General features: G+C 39.5%; 1 protein-coding gene and 4 non-coding genes across 5 annotated transcripts; all 5 read left to right on the forward strand.

The window, feature by feature from the left end:
* Positions 1 to 818: 818 nt before the first annotated feature.
* Positions 819 to 19,691, forward strand: uts2r2 (urotensin-2 receptor 2). Its single transcript, XM_062414182.1, has 9 exons — positions 819 to 1,022; positions 1,972 to 2,198; positions 4,462 to 4,537; positions 4,661 to 4,703; positions 6,065 to 6,129; positions 6,688 to 6,744; positions 7,301 to 7,454; positions 10,973 to 11,096; positions 18,807 to 19,691. The coding sequence occupies exons 1-9, from the start codon at positions 955 to 957 to the stop codon at positions 18,941 to 18,943; spliced, it is 951 nt and encodes a 316-aa protein (XP_062270166.1). The 5' UTR covers positions 819 to 954; the 3' UTR covers positions 18,944 to 19,691.
* Positions 19,692 to 20,053: 362 nt separating this feature from the next.
* Positions 20,054 to 20,145, forward strand: trnar-ucu (transfer RNA arginine (anticodon UCU)). Its single transcript is given in 2 exon segments — positions 20,054 to 20,090; positions 20,110 to 20,145. It is a non-coding gene; the product is annotated as a tRNA-Arg (tRNA).
* A 622-nt stretch (positions 20,146 to 20,767) lies between these two features.
* Positions 20,768 to 20,859, forward strand: trnar-ucu (transfer RNA arginine (anticodon UCU)). The gene is given in 2 exon segments: positions 20,768 to 20,804; positions 20,824 to 20,859. It is a non-coding gene; the product is annotated as a tRNA-Arg (tRNA).
* A 625-nt stretch (positions 20,860 to 21,484) lies between these two features.
* Positions 21,485 to 21,576, forward strand: trnar-ucu (transfer RNA arginine (anticodon UCU)). Its single transcript is given in 2 exon segments — positions 21,485 to 21,521; positions 21,541 to 21,576. It is a non-coding gene; the product is annotated as a tRNA-Arg (tRNA).
* Positions 21,577 to 22,806: 1,230 nt separating this feature from the next.
* Positions 22,807 to 22,898, forward strand: trnar-ucu (transfer RNA arginine (anticodon UCU)). The gene is given in 2 exon segments: positions 22,807 to 22,843; positions 22,863 to 22,898. It is a non-coding gene; the product is annotated as a tRNA-Arg (tRNA).
* Positions 22,899 to 23,395: the final 497 nt, after the last annotated feature.

Here is a 23,395-nt window from a genome sequence, read left to right on the forward strand (position 1 = left end):
CTGATGTTATGTAAAAAAAAAAATCAATCCAAACATAATAGTTGTCGATATTCCTAACTCATGAGTAAAAAAATTAGAAGAAACTTCATGGTTCAGGCCATTTCATTTTTTATTTTGACTGAACAATTGTAATTTACAGACTCAAGTAGGGAACACAATCTTTCATATGAACCACAATGACGTTATATGTAAATACAAACAAACAAAATAAAAAAACATTAAACATGGGAGGATTGTGCAATGACTGAACTGTGCAACAAGGATTAAAACCTACAACTTATGAGACATCATCTCACATGACATTGTATATATTTTTTAAGTGACTTAATAATCTCTGATATTGTCTTTATAGGTAATAAGTAATTTTTATATTTATGTTTTAAACTTTTGATAAGTTTCATCTAAACAAAAAACACCAAACTAAATCTTTTCCTTACGATTTCAGCAGCTGGATATACATTTTATTTTTTATTCCAAACTGCTTTTCTTTCACATCGGGTGGAAAGACAAAGTTTCATATGACTAAAGTCGGGACATTTTTTGTCCCTGCGCTCGATGAATTGTCACTGGATTCGATGCAAATGAACTGTGTAGGTGGTTGATTACATCAGTCTGAGCGGGCAAACCAGTGGATCGCAGAGCGGCTGCTCAATGATGTTAGAATTCAGCCCAGATAAACTAATCCATTATTTTTTATACATATACTGTTTATGAAGATGATATTTGAGCCAGGAGCAGTGGGAGTAGTCAGGGGTTTCACAGCTGGGAGCTGTAGTTGAATTGTTAGTTTATTTCCTGGAGAGAGCCAATGAGCGGGCCGCTAGACTTCCACCCGGAAGTGTAGAGACTCAGGGAGTACATGCTGAGGGCTCGGTGCTGTGTGTGTTTAGTCAAGACAGAGATATCATAATTTAAACGTCTTCTAATGCTACGTAGCAGGAGTCCTGAGTCAAAATGGCGCTTGTGCGAATGAGGAACATGAAGGGCGCCAATAACACAGAGATAGAAAAGAAAATAAAAAGGTAAGTGAAAGAAATGGTGGTAGTTTCCTGTGTGATCTTCTGTCAGGTCGCTGTCATCATGAACAGGGAGGGGACACTTTCACCTGCACCTAGCTAATTTCATGGCAGCACTGACAAGCTGCTACCGACACAAGAGAGGGAAACAGACAGAATAACACCACGCTAATGCCGGATGTGTGCTTGTCTTTACTCTGCAGTAAATGGGACTTACAGCTGTCATGATCTGTGCCAGGGCCACGTATTACACTGTCACTGACACTAATGATAAAATAAAAATCTGAAAACAGGCTCTTTAACAGTAGGACAAACCTATAGAAGCATGCTGGAATAGAATCAGAAATAAATAACATCAATAACAAATTAAATAAAAAAATCTTTTAATCTATTCTGAAATAGATATGCAGTAACAAATCTTCTGATACAATATCCAATTTATAGTTTACCATACACAAATACAATCAAATATACAAAACTTGGAAATATAAATACATTACAAAAAATCAGCAATGGACAATTTTGTGCATAGTTTATAATATGGAAATATACTTATTAATATAGTCAGAAATAAAAACCTCTAACCATATGTTTGTTAAAGGCTCATATCAGAGTATTTTAATTGGCAAATTAATATATTGATAAGGCTCTAATGATAAATAAATGCTGTTGTGTATTATATATACGTATATATGAAAAATGTCATAATTCACAATTTCTTGTAAAATGTAAATAGAAATACCCATCATTTCTGCATTGTTAATTGTGTAAAATTGAAGTAGTATAAAGCATACAAGTTCCCCTTGTACAGTATCCCTGATCTAGAGTGTGTGAGAAATTGGAATAAAGATAAAAGAACTTTCTGCACCAGCTCTTGATTTTGAATGTAGAATTGACAACACTGCTACAATCGGCCAAATGAAGGCGATCTGATATTTTTTTATTGTCTTGTCAGAGGTAATGCTTTGAGGCAGGGATCTGCATGGAGGGGGTACCGAGGACTCGTGGCCTTGCTGCTGTTTGCACTCTCTGTGTGCGGGGCTTCTACGTGGTGGTACCTGAACTCTCTGGACCGCAACGTTACAGAAACACTGGTCAGAAGGGGGGAGCTGGTCTCTCCTCAGCCCAGAGTCTTTACAGTCGAGTGCTCTGAAGACTATGAGAACCACCAACGCTATCCAGGTGAGCCTCCGGTCCTTGCACAATAATGTGTCTGGGAGTTAGCTGCCAAGCATCTGCTTTGTCAACATAAGTGGGATGGGATCAGGCCAGACCTATTTAATGAAAAAAAAAAAACTTGTTAACCCGGTGGCATTTTGTGACTACAGTCAAAACAACTTCTCTGTGAATCAGCATAGAAAAACCACTAGATGGCGACACAGCATAAGTCTACTTGTGGCTGAGGGGTAGAGTAGTCGTCCTCCAAACTGAAGGTCGGCAGTTTGATCCCCAGTCTGACCCATCTGCATGCTGAAGTGTCCTTGGGAAAGATGCTGAACCCCGAATGGCCCCCCCATAGAATAACAAAGTGCTGTGAATAGATGCATAGTATGAATGTGTGTATGAATGGTTGAATGTAAAACTGTACTGTAAAGCGCTTTGAGTGGTCATCAAGACTAGAAAAGCGCTGTATAAATACAAAACCATTTACCATTTACCATTTACCATTTACTTGATCATAATATTAGTAAAAGTTGAGATTTGACCACCAGGGTCCACTGAATAATGTTTGAAATCGGTACAATAGTTGTGTCGAAGCTAATAGGGACAAGCATATGCACTTGAAATCTAAGGCACAAAAATGCAATAATGGTCTAAAATACAAACTCTGCTTTAAAGCAACACTATGTATTTTTTAACTGAGCAACAGCGCCCCTTGCAGCCAAACATGGTTATTGATTCTGTTGGGCTCTGTGTCCTTGTTCATGTAGATTTAAAAACAAAGTATATAAATGTGTCGACTGGAGAGCTGATTGTGGGCTCCCATTCACTGAACTGAAACACAACTGAAAGTTGGATATTACCCATCATCCCTAGCTGTATTAAATGCACCAAACACTGTGGACAATTGCTAGTATTTTAAAAGTTTCCTCACTGAATATTGGAGATAAATGCTTGATTTTAATAACTCTTTTTAACTGATCCTCAGTTCAGCATTACTCTACAACCTGTTGGTCCTGATTCTGACTCATCAAATTGCGACTATCAGTCGTTTCCACACTTTTCACAGGAGATTGTACCCACTCACCAAAGTGCAAGAATAGACATTCAGGGTGAGGAGTGGGAATGAAAGTGAAAACATTCTCTCTTTTCAAAGTTAGTGTATCATGAAACTAGTTTTAATGCCGCTATTTTACGTTTAAAAAAACATGCATGGTGTTGCATAAAATATATGTGCATGACCAGCGGGACGTTTATCAAGTCAGATATATTATTATACTATTATTATTATTATTGTCGTGTGTGTGTGTGTGTGTGTGTGTGTGCCTGTGCGTTAAAGATCATTATTGGCACGAGGGATGCTGACACCATGCTCTTCTCCTAGAGATAAATTCGTCATCAGTTTCACCATTCTCGCTGTTTTATAACATCTGACTTGAGCTTCAGCTGGTACTCACATTCCAATCCTTATTTGCTGACATTCATTTATTCATCCTTGCAGTTGGCGAGGATGAAAGCTGAAACTATAAGTTGTGATTAGTCCTGTCGGTGTCTCTCTGTATCTTTTTCTACCCACAGGATAAATATTTATTTTTACATCTGGATCAAACAAGAAAAGATTCTCGTCAGAGATGATTCTACATGAGATATTTGATCCAGTGAACTTGTGTGTTATTTCTCTCTGTTTAATAAACCTTGTGCTGCTGTAGAATTCAACAGCATTTAGTTCAGGACCTGTATGGATGGGCTATAAACATGTTACAGGTCTGAGCGAGTAACATCTCTATGTCATAAATGTTACTGTTACAGAGCCTGTTAATAAATCTACCTCAATGAATTGAAACTGATATGTTTATGATGAATGACGCATCTTTAATGAGAAACATTTCAGACTGCTTCCTATTTCACCTTTCCTATCTTACCGGCAACTTTTTTGTTTCTATAAAACTCAAATAAAGTTTTTTCAAAAAGAAGAGTACAAATTGGAAAGTTTTCTTGTTAAAGATTTGGGCTGCTCAGAATACAAACTGTGCATCTCCACTGTCTAAATAAAACAGCAGGAGGCTCCAGCTTCGAGCTATAAATTACAATTGTCAAGCAGCTGCAAAGAAGAGCTGAATTTGTGTGGATTTAATGAACAGTACTCTGATGAATCTCTTACCTTGCACTTTCTTCTTCAGCTAGCCATGATCTCTCTCCCTCTCTTGGGCCCAGCGCCTCCAAAAGCAGAGGAAAGTGCATGAAGTTGTTATTTTAAACCGTCTCTTGCTCATGTCTCTCCCAGGATGCACCCCTCAGACATGTGGCCGTGCAGTAACAGACAGCGTGGTAACGAGGGAGGAGGCTCAAGTCCTCAAGAGGTAATCACGCAGAGTGCAGGATGTCTCATCTCTGTCTCTGCCTCTTTGTTTTTTCCATTCACTGTCCCCTGTCTGTGTCGTGCAGGTGAATATTTCTTTATGCATTCTGTTTCTAACACGCAGGCTGGCTGAGAGGGGGCTAGCACTGGCTGGTTCAGAGGGAGGAGTGAGTATATCATAAATTAAATGATTGGAATAATATAATGATGAAACATGGATTAACACACATTGTAACTAATAAGGGGTTTTGATGTGTCATTTCTGCATGTTACTTTATAAGAGGCCCATTTGGATTTTTTGCATGTTTTCCCCAAAACTTTGCTGACCATTTTCTAAAGTATAACATAAATACGACATCTTAAGCAGCTGCAACAGTTAAATTCACTACATCCAGATTTTTTTTATTTCAATCTGCCCTAAACTGCACACACTCATAAATATTAGTCTCGTTAAGATGATTTTTTTCATTGAGATTCATGAATTATTATCTGAGAATTTAAGGAAAATGTTTTTGAAAAGATTTAAAGAAAGTAAAAAAGAAAATATCCATACTGTATCCTTCCACCGAGTTTTTAAGTAATCTGTACTGTAGTTTTTGTGTAATCCTGTTACGTAAAAAAAACCTGACAAACTAACACGCCCTGCTTGGCAGAGGTGATTAATGTTCTTTATTGTTTGGGTCATTATTACATTATGTATTGTTAACTGTGGTGCATTCAGGAAAACCTTGTCAACTTTATATCCAGAATGTCAAATGTCAACTTTGGTGTGAAATCACACTGTTCTGCAACACAATTTCCCAACCATTGTTCAACACCATAACACAGAAACAGAAGGGCAGGTTGTGATCCTATTTCCTACAGCTTAACTGGCTGACAACGGTGTAGTTCTAATTTTTTAAAAGACAACTAGCACTTCCAGCTGTAGTAACTCTATCTGAATCAACTCTATCTTATTATTCACTGTGCCATGTAGCGTGTGGGTCAGTTTCTCCAAAGTGTTTAGACAGGACAACATATGTCAGCATTAGTAACCACTGATGATACATTATCATAGGATCATTTCTTTTTTGGATTTTCATCACAGATTTGTTAATCTATTAAAACCAATCAGCCCAGAAAACCCATCCCTCCCTGCTGTGATGGAGCTCTCTTGGCACTAGAGGGCCGGCTGGTACAATAAGCAGAGTGCTGACTTGATTTGCTGCTCTGGCAGATGAAATGTGGAGTCCTATCGCTAGCATGCCCTTTGTCCTTGCTCTCCATCTGGTCCCCAGCCAATACACAACCTATTTATGGAGAGTTAAGGCACTTAAGTGAAGGGAATGGGAACAGCTGGGGGGACTTTTCTGGCTGGAGAAAAAACAGAGCAGGGTCCCCAAGGAAACCAAGAAAACCACAGAGGGAACGGGGCTGAACCGTGAGACGATTAATGTGTCATGCATGTGTTCATCAACAGCCTGCTATTTCTTTTTAAAGACTGAATTGTCATTTGTACTAATGTCCGTTTTAACTTGAAACCCTGCAGGCTTCCATACTGGACCTGCACTCTGGAGCACTATCGATGGGAAGACAGTTTGTCAACATCTACAGGTGGGGAGCTACTCACCTCTTGTCCTCATTTGATTTCTCTCTAGCGATAAATAAACTAAATAAACTACGGTAACAGTCTCACTGATGTTGGTCCTTGGGAGCTGTGTTCTCCAGGTCCAGTGATCCAAACAACCCTCATTCATCATTGCCAGCAGGAGTCTCATGATCCTTCTCCCTCCCTTAATTTCTCCCTCAGTTTCCTCCCATTTCTTCTTCCTGTCCCATTAGGCATCCTGCTGACATCAGACCCTCAGGGACCATCAGGCTTTTAATCAGGCAGCAATAATTATAGAGCACCCATCTCTCTTCCCTCCCTTCATGCCCCACTGGGGACTTCCTCATGCGAGGCATTCAGACGTTTACTTTACTATCTGCTGTGTTTGGATGGCTGGGCCAGAGTAAGTGCACACTATACACCGTGCTGTGAATCGTTAATTTATGCCAACAGATCGGATCCCCCCCCACCCCGACCGTCTATGCTGTGTCTGTCTGCTCATGTGTCTCTCATTGACTGTGTCTGCACCTGGAACTATCTGTGGCTGTGTGATGTGCCCGCAGGTACTTTGGGGATGACATCGGGGACGTGTTCACAAAAGAGGATTTCGAGCTTTACAGGTGACATTTACAAATCAGTCATGCATTCAGTGTATATTTTGAGTTTTGATTCAAAATGAGATACTTGACATTTCCTGAACTAGGGACACACAGTGCAAAAACTGTTACTTTTTACCACATTATAGCAAACTTAACTTTTTGCTAGACTCTCACTTTTTCAAAACATTTTGTTTTAGTGAATTTGACATGACATGCAATTCGTTCAAATATATTTGGATATCTTCAAATAATAATTAATATTAATGTTGCTAGACAAACTTGATGTACAGAGTTTTTTCCTATATCTATTCATTGACTGTGCTCATCATATATTGTGGAAGCATCTTGTTGGTGTTGGAAGTAGCAATAATCATCATGAGAGCCAACATGAAGTGATTATAAATATTGACAGAAACAATGTGGTAGTAGCAGTTCTAGTCCTAAAGTGTTGGGGCCTTCTGTTGCTGCCCAAAGTGGCTCAGTGTATCATGGTTGATAATCATCCGTCCTTGAAGTGAGTCATTTCAATCGTTTTACCCTGAAATGTTGTGTGTGTGTTGTTTTTTTTCACCATCAGAGACGTACGTGGGCGAATCCAGGCGGTTATTGCTGAGACGTTTGATTTGGACCCCAGTCTGATGTACCTCACCAAGCCCACCTTCTTTTCCAGAATCAACAGCACGGAAGCCCAGACCCAACACGATGAGTACTGGCACCCACATATAGATAAGGTAAATCACCAAAATTGCCCTAAAACCCTTGTGGTTCAAATGAGCTTCTATATTGAAAGATGGGAAATTAGAGGTTAAATATGATATTTTCTTAAATGAGTGTTGGAATTTCAAATACAAATTGACAGCTTAGAAATTTTAGCAGAAAGAGCCATAAATGAAGAATAAAATGCAGAAGAGTGTGTACACACAGTCGCCGACCACATGGAGAGCGTGCTGTGTGCATGTTCTGGGAATTGGGTTCACTGTTCACTCAATCAAGTTAGTTCATCTGCATAAGGTGGAGGCGGATGCAGCCCCCTGGCTGCTTCCATGTGGACTTTTTCCAGATATGTCCAATTGCGAAGCGATGCATAGCAAGATAACATACTAACACAGGAAGAGCTGGAGAACATCACTTTGCAGCTTTAAGGTAGAAAAGGACAATATGTCCGAACCCAAACTGCTATTAACACTTGGGCCTTCTGTAATTTTTGAAAGACGCACACTTTATGGAGTCATTTTGATTATCTTCAAAATTTTATTTTACAATAGGTGTGCTGATAATTTGCTGAAATACTGATCTCTGGAAGATGTATAATTTAATTTTGAGATTTAAAGCCACAGATACTTTCACTGAAAACATGTAACCCCTGAGACCAGAAGATCCCTTCTGGCTCTCACATTCATTTTAACTTCACTTCAAATACTGAGCTGCTGCAAGTTTTAGATCTAGCTGAACCAAGAAATACTTATTATTACATAATTTCTTAAAATAAGTGTTATTCCCCTTCAAGGCAGCTTCTTAATGTCCTGCGGCTCATGCCTCTATTCTGTTATGTAAATCGTTCACGTCATACACTGATCCTTCTATATAAATACCAGTGCCTGTTCTTCACCTGCCTGTTTGCTTGGCCAGTGGTAATGCTGTTTGCTGCTTTCTCTCTTTTCCTGTAAAAGTGACTGATAATATACTAGATTCCGTTATTTTTTTTCTTCTTCTTTGTTTTTCACTTTGTTAATTGACATGAGAATTTAAAGTTGTCTTGGGATGGAGAAATGACCATGATGCAAGTTTTAAACAAACACCTGTTAAGCCGGTTTGGTTAAACCCATGGATTAGAAACGAATAAGTAAATAAATGTTGAAATAAAAAGATAAATGTAGACATTTTAATTAATGAATGAATGCTGTGAATGGATATAAAACATTTCACTGAACTATTTAAGCAAATACCAAGACTTTCTTATAAACATAAAAATATTAACAAAACTTCCCAGGAGTTGAATGCACTGCGTAGAACTGGCTCTTCACTTTTTGGAAAATATTAAATGTGACGTGTGATTAATCTATAAACAAAAAATACAAAACACCCACATGAAACACTCCAGTGCTGACAGGGCTGTAACAGACACCTCCAAAAACAGCAAACAGGTGAACAGAATGGAAACATTTAGTCACATATTTCAGACCTCTGAATGAAATAGATACCTCAATTCTCTAAGCAAAAAGCTTATCTAATTGTCTTTATTAAGAAAAAGTGATACTCTATGGCAACAAAACTGTAAGACTCGCTTCAGAGACAGAGACAGCACAGTTCATTTAGCATTTTGCTTTATCCGTCTTCAGATTGCAGCCCTACCTTCAGACTATATCCATTTCGTTTTTTCCTTTTAACTACTCCTATATATAATCCTTCGCAACCAAAGTTCTGATAAGGAAAACAGGTGAGGAGTCACCTGCAGTGGATCCCATGAGGCCAAAGCAAAACAGGAGTGATTGACATATTGGGCACAGCCACATGGCTGATATACTACTGTGACGTGAAGGCTCAGCATTTCAGCTTTCAGACATGTCCTGTGATCTCTGGAGAATTGGGTCCGTCCTTTCTCCACAGCTTTCCTTTCACGCATGCACAATGCAGCGGGGGCGTCTCTTCCCAGACGTCTTCACAATAGCAGTAAATTGCGGAGATCACATGTTTATTCATTTTAAAGCAGATCAACAGTGGTCCCGGCTCCTAAAACCAAAAACTGTTGACATCTTCGTCGGTGTCTTCTACATGTATGGCTCCACTTTGTCTTCACGGAGTAGTTACATTATTTAATTTCGTCACATGTTCGATGCATCATTAACTCCCCCACTCACTCACAGTGAATCCAGCGGATTGTTCACTCATTTCATTCAATTCTGCTGGCTCTTCTGGAGACTCTATACTAATGGGCCGGGCGGAAAAAGTCCACAGAAACTCTGGAGGCTCTCAGTAGAACATTTTAGTTCACACATACACCTCCTCCGGAGAAACTTAGGGGATCTCCGGAGCACAGTGCATGTCTGGAAGCAGCTTATGATAAACTATGTTCTGTTTTTTTTGTGGTCAAACAGTTAGTGCAGCACCATGAACACATAAAGCACCCTTACAATATGAGGATGATAATCTTCACATGTTGTACAAAGTGGTCATGATGCAGCCGTGCAAAAGCTTTTTGTAGCTGCATGAGATCCAGCGGTGCACACGACTGTTGTAGAGCAGGAGCCAGAGTTACAAACAGGTGCTCAAACAAATTAGTTTGTGGAGCTGAGAATGACTTTTAATCCCTAGTAAATGTCAAGCACCAAAATAACAAGATTCCACAGCATCTCTCCATTTGACTCAATCTGCCTTGTATCTGCTTGTTTGTAATGCAGCTTTATTTGATAAACTGTCACTGTCCCAGCCCAACCTGAGATTACCCTGATAATGTCATTGTGATGACTTTTTAGAATGAAACCTCCAAACGTTTGTCTTTTGTATTAGCTATTTTCATCAGCTGGATAATACTCCCCATGAAAAGTTCTTATATATGTCTGACAATGATAACTAACTACTCATCAGTATAATAAATGTTTTTGAAATAGAATTTCATTTCTACTTGTTTTAACCTTGAGGGAATTGATTGATCGAAGGTTAAGTTGATTGGTTAATCACTGCTTAGACTGAGACCAAAATGTAAATCTATAAGACTTTATGTCACAATATTTAAAGCAGATGGTTATTGTGACACAGATAGTTAATAAGGGCTTAGATATAGGGAATACTTCAAAACGTTCATATAAGAGATCAGTCCAAGGCAGGGAATTGACCAAGGTGCAGGCAGTAATGCCAAAAACCTTATAATGAGATACAATTACAATATTCCCTCTAAGTGTAGTGAAAAATCTGTCCGGTATACACACACACGCACGCACGCACACAGACACACTCACACACAAACATTACTTCCTGGTAATGAGTGACACATCTCTGAGGACAGATATTAATAACTACTTTTGAATTGGGCCTATATGAACATGTTATCATTAATTACAGTATACTTTAGCTGCCAGGCATCAGGATGTTAGTCTTGTCACTGAGAACATGATGTCAGCCAAAGGTAGTTTTTATCTCAATACAGCTCTGTATTCAGATACAGAGAGCAGCCAGCAGACAGTATTATGTGGAGAAGCTTACTCTTTAGTCCTGATTATCTCAATGCAGATACTGTCTTCCTCTCTCACAGGTAACTTATGGCTCTTTTGACTACACCTGTCTTTTATACCTGTCTGACTACGGCTCTGACTTCACCGGGGGACGATTTATCTTCATGGACCAAAATGGAAATCGGACAGTGGAACCTCGGGCAGGTATCTATTCTACGAAAACTGCCTAACGCAGAGTCACTCAGTGCTTTTTTTCCATTCAGCCTTCAAAGACATGGATTTGTGACCTTCTGTAAGGAAAGATACTGTAAAACCAGACCACCAGTAGTAACACCTGGTGACCCCGGGCTCCAGCCATTTAAGCCTGTTAATCCAGTCATAGAATAAGTGGTGAATATTTAGAGGAAGTCCTTATCACAGCCGTGTTTAAATGATAATTGCTGTACTCAGCTGAATTAGGATAACTGGAGGTGGTTGTAGAAATCAAACATGTGTGGCAAAGAGTTCATAATCCTCTGTAAGTGGGGAATCAGCAGCACAGACTGCTGCACAGGCTTAGGGGACTATAGGCTTTAAAATTCTTATGGTACCTTGTGGGTTAGCCATAACGGCAACTTGATCTCAGGTAGCTTTTGTGTGTTAATGCATTCTGCATAGACCAAAAAATACATAAGTATAATAAATGGATATTTTAAACCTACCTGTGCAAAAATAAATTCTGGAGGCATCAAGGGAACTTGAGGAAAAAGTGAGGGAAAATTGGATGAGTTCTCTGGGGAACCAGGGAATGAGTATGCCATCATGTTTCGGACAACCGTTGAATTGGATGGTGTGCTTTCTACTCCTGTGCTCAAGTTTTGCGCTGCCATTTTGATTATGTGCTCCATTGTTACTTTTTCGACTTCTCAATTCTACTATCGCAAAGTTAAAATTTGGAGCAAGGTGAAGAATAAAACATGCAGCTTTGTAAGGTCATGAAAGGACACCACTTATGGAGTAAAACTTAAGAGAGAAAGATAGACCAGTGCGCCATCCCATATGAGCTCTGTCAGACTGGTTGTTAGTAATAATAATAATAATAATAATAATAATAATTACATACTGTAGCCCGAAAATATAAGAAATAAGTAAATTCTCTCAAGGCTTTATACTGTACTTACAACAACAACAAACTCTATCTATGACCTGTTTCACAATAAATGGTTCGGTGGATGTGCACCACAGCATCCAAAGTTCAAGTCTACAGTAGAGGGGAAATGTGTTAACATAGATGTTGCATATTCTTGACTTTATCTTCAATACCATGTTTTCTCACCTGACGGTCTGGACAATGGTCTGAACCAAAGTTTATGACTTCGTTACATTGTTTTTACATTTGATACAGTTAGGTTGGGTTTCAGATTGCAATTTAGGAAGTGGACTAAAGGCTTTTGTATCTGTGTCCTGTCTTCATTGTGGAGGAATTTTTGCCACTATATATTATGTATATAATGTATATTACACATTATATCTATACACCATTAAGAGAATAGTGCCAGTCTAATTTCACAGATACTCCCTTCTCTCTCTAGGCAGTACCCAAGGTCAGTTTATAGATAAAGGACAAACCAACAGTTCATTGACGTTTCTACGCTCAGGGACTTTCTTATCTAACTCATATGCACCAGACAGAGACACTAGTCGCAAGACGTTAGGTCAGTGTCATTTGGAAAAGCATTTTAATGCTTAACTATCCGATAGGATGCGAACACCTATGTAATAAAGAGAGCGACAGCAATTCTAGCCATTCATTCATGTGATGTTGGAATGGGTGATGCCCAGTAGAGAAGATATATTTGTATTCGCTAAACTATTTAAAGAAAGTGCATAGAATTTTTTTTTCTCTTTATTTTAAGGGAGGAATTGAAGTGACCTATTCATTTTATTGCCACTGTAATACCATTATGGTATCACTTCCAGAAAAATGTACATCCTCATTGTTTAAACATTATATCATCAGAGACAAAGACTACAAGCAATCCTGCAAGCAACTCCAGTTTTTTTTTCTTCATCCATTATTAAATAATAATAATAACTTGAAGTTATATCGCGCCTTTGAAGAGACCCAAGGACACTTCACATGTCTCAGTGGGGATAAAAATAAAAAGTAATTCACACAAAACAGGACAGAAATAGACTCAGCACCAGTGGCAGGGTGGAGTGTTAACTGAGGCCAAAGACCTTAGTGAACAGGTTGTGTTTGAAGCTGTCCAGAGATGCAGCATTGCAGATTTCAGCGTCCCTCCCTTCCCTTTGTCTCACCCCATTGTCCTCAAATTCACCTCCTCTGCTACTTGCATCTTCTCCTCAATGGCAAGTCACAAAAAGCAATCCTAATCCTTCACTTTCCTGTCTGATAGCTTACTTTTCTTTTTGCCTCCTTCACTATGCCATCTTGAATCCGATCCTTCAAACACCCCATTTGCCAGTACGACACCAGACTCTTGCCCATTCAGCAAGCAACTGTGAACATAATAAGACCTGGTATTAACATTTATCCTGAGGGATACGATCATAAATGGTCTGAACTGAAGTTTAAACCAGGTCAGTGAAGCATCCCTGGCTGCTGTCTTGTGATGGAGCGGTACATGGCGCTGACTGAAGGACATATAGAGTTACTGCGGTATTCAACAGCGCCTCGTCTCCTGAGGCAGACTTGTGTGAATAGTGTAGCCATCTTGCATTAGTGAACGGAGAACAACCTCCAGACAACAAGGAGAATAATGACAGCGTTATCTTCAGCCAAATGCAACATGCTGGGTGAAGACAAAAAAAAAGGGAGGGAGCGGAGTAGGCCAAGTACAGTCCCTTTAAGGTCCTCCTGGATAGATTTCTAATTCTCAGCGAGGTTTGGAGCAGGCTCCTGAATCTAAATATGACAGACCTGTCAGAGCCACTGGTGAAACCTAACCACTTTGATCCCAGTTGTCACTGGGGGTTTTATTTAGAGAAGTGCATCAAGTAGGATACGCTGCAGAAATTGATGCATAATGCATCAATAGCCAGGTTCATTTACTTTTCTCTTTGGGCAGCATGCTGGGCAGTTGACTGACAGGTTTTGACTTGGTGAGAATCTGATTCTAATATCTTGATGGATGATTAGTTTGCTGAGTGGTGACAGCGATGAATAAGGCGTAATTTTAGCACCAGGAAGACAGTCGGGGCTTGGCTGTCGATGAGAGCAAATGTCAGGAATGAAACGCCAGTGAGCACCAGGAGGACGGATGCAACAGTGTTTGTTGCAGAGAAAAAAAAGCAGGTCGAAGAAGAGTTGAGTGATAGGAAGAGAGTCAGAGGGATGACTGTTGGATTCGTTGATTGTGAGAGCTTCCCCTGAAGGGCACGGAAAGGTGAAGGGTGGGCACAGACAGAAAATGGCTGGGAGATAGATAAAGTGTAGATATGCGATAAAGAGATAGGATGTTGAGCTGGGAACGGCAGATACAAACGGAGCAATTGAAGGACAGAGAGCGGAAAAAGCTCTTCTACCTGTCAGAGGAGCCAATCGGGGGGGGAGACCTGCCAGCTCAGACAACCACAGGGGAATTAGATAACCTCCGCTGGGCTGCATCACCAGCAGCTTGACCTTGGTGGCCTACGCCTGCAAACATACACTGAATACAAGGAAAATGTGTCTGGTTGTCAAGACTACTAGACACTTCACAGCTGATGCCTGCAAATGCTCAAAATGTATAAACCCTGAATTTCAGTTCATAGTAGCTCGAAGACAGTAGATCCGACACAAGCACACTTCATATGTCCTTCATATGTGGCACAGGACACATTTGGATGTTCCGGACCATTTTGGTGAAGATAAAGCTGAGCTGGAAAGGTCTAGTCTGGGTTTACCAGTCAATCTTTGTTCTGACCCTCACCTGTCACAATGAGCTTTGGGTAATGACTGTAGAGAACGCTGATGCAAAACAGGTGCATCGTTGGCTCTTGTAGGCTGTGGACAGCCCATGCCAGCTCCTATTGGGTCAAGTTTAGATTGACAGCTCACTTACCCCAATGGGAGCTGCTAGCAACCATTTGGAGAGCATTGTTTACATGAACACATAGTTAGAGTGAGAGTACAACACGGAGCACCTCTGTGTAAACAGCAGACTGTGGCTATTCTTTGATGAAATAGTGCGTTATGGAGTGATGATATTAGTGGATTGGATCGTCTGGCCTTTGGCGATGTACCAACACCCTTTTTGTTGGGATTTTATCGATCTGTGGATTAATATGATGATTCTCCGGTAAGTGGCGACAACTTTTTTCAAATTTCCAGTCTGACTGACGCTGAACTGAGACGTTGATTGTACCGGCTGTGGTGATCGGATCTTGAAATGGTTTACATCAGTGGAATCAGAATAATCTTAGATTTCTAACGATATGTTGTATTAGTACAAACTATTAGTATTAGTTTAAATGCAAATGTTTGACGCTGATCGATTAAAAAAAAACACACCTGGCGGGCGTATCATGGCCCGTATTCGGGCCATGATAGCTCAAGCGATAAGTTAAAAGTGTAAAACCATTGGAACGAGTGTTTATCAAGTCACCTGCATTTGTGAGAACCACCTCGTGATGGCACCGTGCCAACAATGTGCGTAACACCAATCATCAGTATTTAGATCAGCACAAGTGCATTTGCTATTTAAGCTGGAAGGGAAGATGACGATTGCATTGGTCTGAATCTAAAGCCCTTTGTGTTGCGCTTGGTCCTGCTTTGCACCGGGTGTCAGTAGCGCCCTGGTGCCTCAGCACTTTATTATTGACCTTCTACTGCTTGTTAGCAGGCTTTCTCCTGTTCAGTCCCCAGACCAGCATTCCTCACCTCATTATACCTGGGTGGGAAAAGTGAAAAAGCCTTTCCCTCATCAACACCATCTTGAAAAAGCCCCTTAACGCCGACTTACCTGCCTTTAATCATCCTGGCCCCCCTGGGGACATCAGACGCCCTGCGGGATTCATCCTCCACTAATTAATTATGAGGCTGTGGGAGGGATCAATACATCGATTGGACAGTCTGTTGATTTGCTGGGCACTTTGTGTTGTTTACTGGCAGTTTGCCAGCCGCAAGCTGGTGTCACACATCGTTGAGCACATTTTTAGCATTGCCCACTCGTCCTGATGGGGTCAGTTATGATAAGTACCTTGTTAAGCTCAAGTCGGTAGATGTGTGGCTGTTTGTACAAACAGTGACTCAAACAGCAAGGTTGTGTTAAACTGATGACAAGTAGTTTCTCAATGATTGCAATTAGCAAAGAAACTAACAAAGGTAATAGTTATTGAACACTTTTGGTTAAGGGCTCAAACAGAAGCTGTAGTGTCCAGTCAATCAGTGTTTCAATTGCTGAGGTTTAGTTTGATCAACTTCCTGTTGAAAAGATTAGATCGTGTGATACTGGTAACATTTCTGTGCGTGATGCTCTTCAGTTCATCCTGTGTTCACTTCAGACAGATTTTGAAAGCCAAACTTTGAAAATATTATTGTTTGACTTAAGTTATAAACTATTACTGACATGACAATTTTCAAAAAAATATACATCGAAAAAATGTATATTACCACAATCAAGGAGTGAAAGAAACTACATTTATCCTGTGTTTCAGTTCAAAATAAAGTACCCTGAAGCCACGTATTTAGTAAACAGAACCTCACTCACTCCTCTATTATTCATGATAACTGTTGCAAAAGATCCAGCATGTGAGGAGAGACTGCAGCATATAAATCCCACCCACATACTTTTTTTATCGTATCGAGAAATCCAGTATTGCTGGCATTCAAGTTTTTTTTGGAACATATGAGATGTGTTTTCAGTCTCCACTCAGCTCACTTGACCAAGAAAGCTCACACGCACAGCAGATCAGAGGATAAACCAACTTTGCTACAAGTACTAATTAGGTAACTTGTTATGCTAATTCCCTTTATCACATATATTATTGCCAATTACATAGACATTTAAATGTTCTAATATAAAGTTTAATAAACATATCTCTATGCAATGAGGAACTGCAATGTAATTTCAATCTTTATTTACAATGACATTATCGATATATAGTTCAAAGGTGAATTGCTGCCACGGCAAACATTACTATATTATAACGTAAAAAAAAATTCATGATAACTTATACATAAAAATGTCCACATTAAAATGTGATAATGATTGTTTCTAAACTTGAAATGTGACTTTTTTTTAAAAGAGTGTAATCTTTGGTGAAGTCTCCTTTTAAATATTCCTCCATTGAGTAACCGCTAATCTGCTCTGCTGACTGAAATGAATCTGCTCAGTCTTAACGCCGCCAACATTTATACAGGCAACTCCGAGGGATTATATTTTCAAAGATTACTTCATTGTGCCGATATCTAAAGCTGTGTGGATAATTCCAGCACTTGAAAAGGCTCTCCATTTACAATGACATAAAGCATGAGAACCAGCACTTATTGTCTTGCCACTCACACTGTTTTGTTTTTTGCATTCATTTTCTTTATCTCCATTCTTTGAGATTTCAGTGTAAATTCCATTGTTTAAATGTGAGCACTGATTTCCCCTGACATCCTCAGCAGATGCACTACTATGGGGATACACACACACACGCAAGTCATCAGCATTCTTTGGAGGGCAAATGGAGCAAACTAATTCAGGCACAGTGATTCCAGACTTTTATTCACATTCACATAATGAGACAAATCCTTGAAGAGGAGCAGCAACTGGAAGTTATGGGACAAGAGTTTGAAAAGGTTTTAAATGTAAATCTTTTAATTACGGGATACATCATCAGACTAGACTAGCTATGTAAACATTAATGTAAATGTCTATCTGTGAATGAGCAGTTTGTGCCATAGCTCATTAGCTGGACCAGTGAAGCAAAACTTCGGATAAATGAAAATAATTCCCCCTGAGGCGACCACATCGAACTTGCACTGGGTGTGTGTACGTGTGTGTGTCAGTCCGAGAAGAGGATGGTCAAAATATTTTCAGACAAAAATATATATATAGACAAAATATATATATCAGACAAAAGAATGAATTTCAGCATTTGCTAAAATACCATCCTGGAATAAGTCGAGTGTGTCCTTGAGGCCACTTTATCTCTCTCCGTGGTTCTACTTTATTTCTTTTTGTGTTTCACATTTCCATCAGCTCCAGAAGCGAGGCTGCATAATATGTAGACATTGAATGAAGCCTTCAGTGTTTCGGAGGGATAAGCTTATTTTTCTGTCTTTCCAAGATTGTGACGGGAATATTATTAACGCTGTCTTGTCTTCATTAAGTACAGAGCTGGAGTCAGGATGTGGCTCGCCTGTCTTGGTGTAAAGAAGAAGGAAAAAGAAAGCAACTAGTTTGGATCTCTATAACGCTCAAAATAATCCTAGCAACACTTAAAATTGCTCTAGTAAACACATTACTTCATGTTTGTTCGACCTTTGAAGTGAAAGAGTAATTGTGAAAATTTGCAGTAGTTTGCAGAATAATGTAGCTATAGACTGCCTCTTTCTGTCCATCGCTGTTCTCAACTTACTTTTGGAAATAATGTGATTAAGATATTTGCCAAAATATCAATTTATAAATATAAAATAAAATATTCCTAACAACCAAGTACATTTTCTTAGGTATTAAGCTTTAGCTGTGATAGATAATTTTGTTCTTCAAATTTATTTTTGAATAAAGTTATTGTCTTTGACGCCTGTCCTTATGCTAAGCTAGGTTAACCCCAGCTCTGATTAGAACAAAAATATGACCATATTACCCATGTCATCTCAGTCTTAGAAAGAAAGGAAATCTGTAATCACACTGTATATCCCAAAAATGTTGAACTCTTCCTTAAAACCATTATTTGGTCTCCTCCTTTCTAAAAAGTCCCTCTCATTCTCCCCTTGCTCAGGGCGAGTCTCATTCTTCTCCTCCGGCTCAGAGAACCTCCACCGCGTGGAGAAGGTAGCTTGGGGGACGCGCTACGCCATCACGGTGTCCTTCACCTGCGACCCTGCACACGCCATCTCTGATCCGGCCCTGCCCTGAGGCATCCATGGGTAACACCATGCCCACTGGCTTGGACAAACCCTGTAATGAGGGGAACAGGGGGAAGGACAACGGGAGAGATGTGGAAGGATGGAAAAGGGGGAAAAAATAAGGTTTATATTGAGGTTTCACTGCTAAACTTGATTAACTGTAGTAACACCACTTATCTTCTGTGTTTTTCTATTGTTTTAAGATATTGACTGGTTGTCTCTTAAGGATTCTGCTACAGAAAATAAGCCACATGCTCCCCCTTCCCTCTGAAAAGGTGTTTTCTTATTTGCTACCTACTTATGTCTTTTTACTCAACTTTCTACAGCAACTGTTTTCTTGTTCATGATTTTTTATCTCGCCATCTTAATCACTAGTATTACCTGCGGATATGTTCCAAGCAGATTTCACACAATCTGCTCCTCTTGATCGTTTTCGGGGATGGCTAAAGCAGAAATGACAACAGTCTCCGATAGGCTAAAGTGTGATTGTGTGTTTTCCCTGTGTCTCCACGTGTTTCCCATTTTGAGGCGAGCTGTCAATTATGTGAAGAAGAGATATAGATCTGGAGACTCTCCTATGAAATCAACCTTTCATCTCAGAATCCCAGCTCAAACTCGCCTCCATCTGAGGAACACAAGGTGTTTTCTTCTAAGAAGAACCCTCTCCTTCTGCAACAGTGATGCTTCGACTATGATACTATTTACTTCAATGTGGTTGGTGGAGAACAGTTTGAAATAAAATACTGTCAGAACCTGAACCCGCCCATGTCTCTTCGATTTAAGCTTTTCAATATCCAGACTAATGTTTAGATCTAATTAAATGAAGCCATATAATCCATATTGATGCTACTGTCTTAAAAACATTTCTGTTCTAAGCCAGACAGTTGAACTGTGGGAATGAATGGAAAACTGTCAGGCTGCAACTGACCATATTCTATCAGTAAACACACATGTTATACAATATGCACACACGATAGAAAGAGACACACTCAGTAGAAGTAAGTATCTCTGGTGCAATAGATAGTGCATTGAACTTTTTTGACAATAAGACAGGTAATTCACATACATGTTATATAATGTGTCCAAACTCTCCGAACAGACTCACCCAAGGTTGATATGTGGCTCTGTGGCGCAATGGATAGCGCATTGGACTTCTAGACAATAATCAGGCAAGTAATTCAAAGGTTGAGGGTTCGAGTCCCTCCAGAGTCGGTCTAGAATTATATGGATTCATTTAATTAGGAATAGATATTAAATGTCTCTGCATTTGCAGCATTTCAATATCCACACTAATGTTCAGATAAACACACATGTTATACAATGTGCACACATGATACAAAGAGACATACTAAGTAGAAGTAAGGATCTCTGGTGCAATAGATAGTGCATTTGACTTCTAGACAATAATCAGGCAAGTCATTTAAAGGTTGTGGGTTTGAGTCCCCCCAGAGTCCGGCTTTATACATTAAACTGACAAGATTCAGTGTCTACATGTTCTTCACTGTTTTATCAATGCCACATATTACTCAATGGAGTGACATGTGAAAATCTACACGATAGCCTCCTCACAGGGATTTAAAGGTTGTGTTTGATTCCCACCAGAGTAAATTTTATACATCAGGTCACTGTGAGCTTAAACTGTCCAATTTTCAGTTTCTGTGATTTCAGTCACACTGAAGAAGTAATTCACACTCTTTAAGTTATTTCCCCATTATACTCAAGCATTAGAGACCATGAAATCTGCCAGGATGACCAATCCGTCAGTCGTCAGTACACAGACATGTTATATAATGTGTCCAAACTCTCCGAACAGACTCACCCAAGGTTGATATGTGGCTCTGTGGTGCAATGGATAGCGCATTGGACTTCTAGACAATAATCAGACAAGTAATTCAAAGGTTGAGGGTTCGAGTCCCTCCAGAGTCGGTCTCTTTAGATTATATGGATTCATTTATTTAGGACTAGATATTGAATGTCTCTACATTTGCAGCATTTCAATATCCACACTAATGTTCAGATAAACACACATGTTACACAATGTGCACACACGATACAAAGAGACATACTAAGTAGAAGTAAGGATCTCTGGCCCAATAGATAGTGCATTGGACTTCTAGACAATAATCAGGCAAGTCATTTAAAGGTTGTGGGTTTGAGTCCCCCCAGAGTCCGGCTTTATACTTTAAACTGACAAGATTGAGTGTGTACATGTTCTTCACTGTTTTATCAATGCCACTTATTACTCAATGGAGTGACATGTGAAAATCTACACAATAGCCTCCTCAAAGGGATTCAAAGGTTGTGTTTGAGTCCCACCAGAGTAAATTTTATACATCAGGTCACTGTGAGCTTAAACTGTCCAATTTTCAGTTTCTGTGATTTCAGTCACACTGAAGAAGTAATTCACACTCTTTAAGTTATTTCCCCATTATACTCAAGCATTAGAGACCATGAAATCTGCCAGGATGACCAATCCGTCAGTCGTCAGTACACAGACATGTTATATAATGTGTCCAAACTCTCCGAACAGACTCACCCAAGGTTGATATGTGGCTCTGTGGTGCAATGGATAGCGCATTGGACTTCTAGACAATAATCAGGCAAGTAATTCAAAGGTTGAGGGTTCGAGTCCCTCCAGAGTCGTTCTGTTTAGATTATATGGAATCATTTAATTAGGACTAGATAATAAATGTCTCTGCATTTGCAGCATTTCAATATCCACACTAATGTTCAGATAAACACACATGTTATACAATGTGCACACATGATACAAAGAGACATACTAAGTAGAAGTAAGGATCTCTGGTGCAATAGATAGTGCATTGGACTTCTAGACAATAATCAGGCAGGAAATTCAAAAAATGTCGTTTGAGTCCCCCCAGAGTCCGGCTTTATACATTAATCCGTGAATGAAAACTGACAAGATTGAGTGTGTACATGTTCTTCACTGTTTTATCAATGCCACATATTACTCAATGGAGTGACAGGTGAAAATCTACACAATAGCCTCCTCACAGGGATTCAAAGGTTGTGTTTGATTCCGACCAGAGTCAATTTTATACATCAGGTCACTGTGAGCTTAAACTGTCCAATTTTCAGTTTCTGTGATTTCAGTCACACTGAAGAAGTAATTCACACTCTTTAAGTTATTTCCCCATTATACTCAAGCATTAGAGACCATGAAATTTGCCAGGATGACCAATCCGTCAGTCGTCAGTACACAAACATGTTATATAATGTGTCCAAACTCTCTGAACAGACTCACCCAAGGTTGGTATGTGGCGCAATGGATAGCGCATTGGACTTCTAGACAATAATCAGGCAAGTGATTCAAAGGTTGAGGGTTCGAGTCCCTCCAGAGTCGTTCTGTTTAGATTATATGGGATCATTTAATTAGGACTAGATATAAAATGTCTCTGCATTTGCAGCATTTCAATATCCAGATTAATGTTCAGATAAACACACATGTTATACAATGTGCACACACGATACAAAGAGACATACTTAGTAGAAGTAAGGATCTCATTTGCAATAGATAGTGCATTGGACTTTTTTGACAATAAAACAAGTAATTCAAAGGTTGTGGGTTTAGAGTGCAATCAGGGTCCGGCTTTATACGTTAAATCGTGAATGAAAACTGACAAGATTGGGTGTGTACATGGTCTTCACTGTGTATTATCAATACCACATATTACTCAATGGACTAATGTGTGAAATTCTACAGAACAGCCTTCTCCCAGGGATTCAAAGGTTGTGGGTTTGATTCCCACCAGAGTAAATTTGATACATTAGGTGAGTCTGAGCTTAAACTATCCAACTTTCAGTTTCTGTGATTTCATTCACTCTAAAAAATAATTTGTTAGGGGGATATGTGGCTCTGAGGCGCAATGGATAGCGCATTGGACTTCTAGACAATAATCAGGCAAGTAATTCAAAGGTTGAGGGTTCGAGTCCCTCCAGAGTCGGTCTCCTTAGATTATATGGATTCATTTATTTAGGACTAGATATTGAATGTCTCTACATTTGCAGCATTTCAATATCCACACTAATGTTCAGATAAACACACATGTTACACAATGTGCACACACGATACAAAGAGACATACTAAGTAGAAGTAAGGATCTCTGGCGCAATAGAAAGTGCATTGGACTTCTAGACAATAATCAGGCAAATCATTTAAAGGTTGTGGGTTTGAGTCCCCCTAGAGTCCTGCTTTATACATTAAACCGTGAATGAAAACTGACAAGATTGAGTGTGTACATGTTCTTCACTGTTTTATCAATGCCACATATTACTTAATGGAGTGACATGTGAAAATCTACACGATAGCCTCCTCACAGGGATTTAAAGGTTGTGTTTGATTCCCACCAGAGTCAATTTTATACATCAGGTCACTGTGAGCTTAAACTGTCCAATTTTCAGTTTCTGTGATCTCAGTCACACTGAAGAAGTAATTCACACT

Source organism: Platichthys flesus, chromosome 20, assembly GCF_949316205.1.
Source record: "Platichthys flesus chromosome 20, fPlaFle2.1, whole genome shotgun sequence".
Taxonomy (NCBI): Eukaryota; Metazoa; Chordata; class Actinopteri; order Pleuronectiformes; family Pleuronectidae; genus Platichthys; species Platichthys flesus.

What these genes read in the sequence shown, in the direction of transcription:
- uts2r2 (XM_062414182.1), top strand. Translation starts at nt 955, where the DNA reads ATGGCGCTTGTGCGAATGAGGAACATGAAGGGCGCCAATAACACAGAG. An exon ending in ATAGAAAAGAAAATAAAAAG is followed by an intron (nt 1,023 to 1,971) that starts GTAAGTGAAAGA and finishes TTGTCTTGTCAG; the next exon opens with AGGTAATGCTTTGAGGCAGG. An exon ending in GACAGTGGAACCTCGGGCAG is followed by an intron (nt 11,097 to 18,806) that starts GTATCTATTCTA and finishes CCCCTTGCTCAG; the next exon opens with GGCGAGTCTCATTCTTCTCC.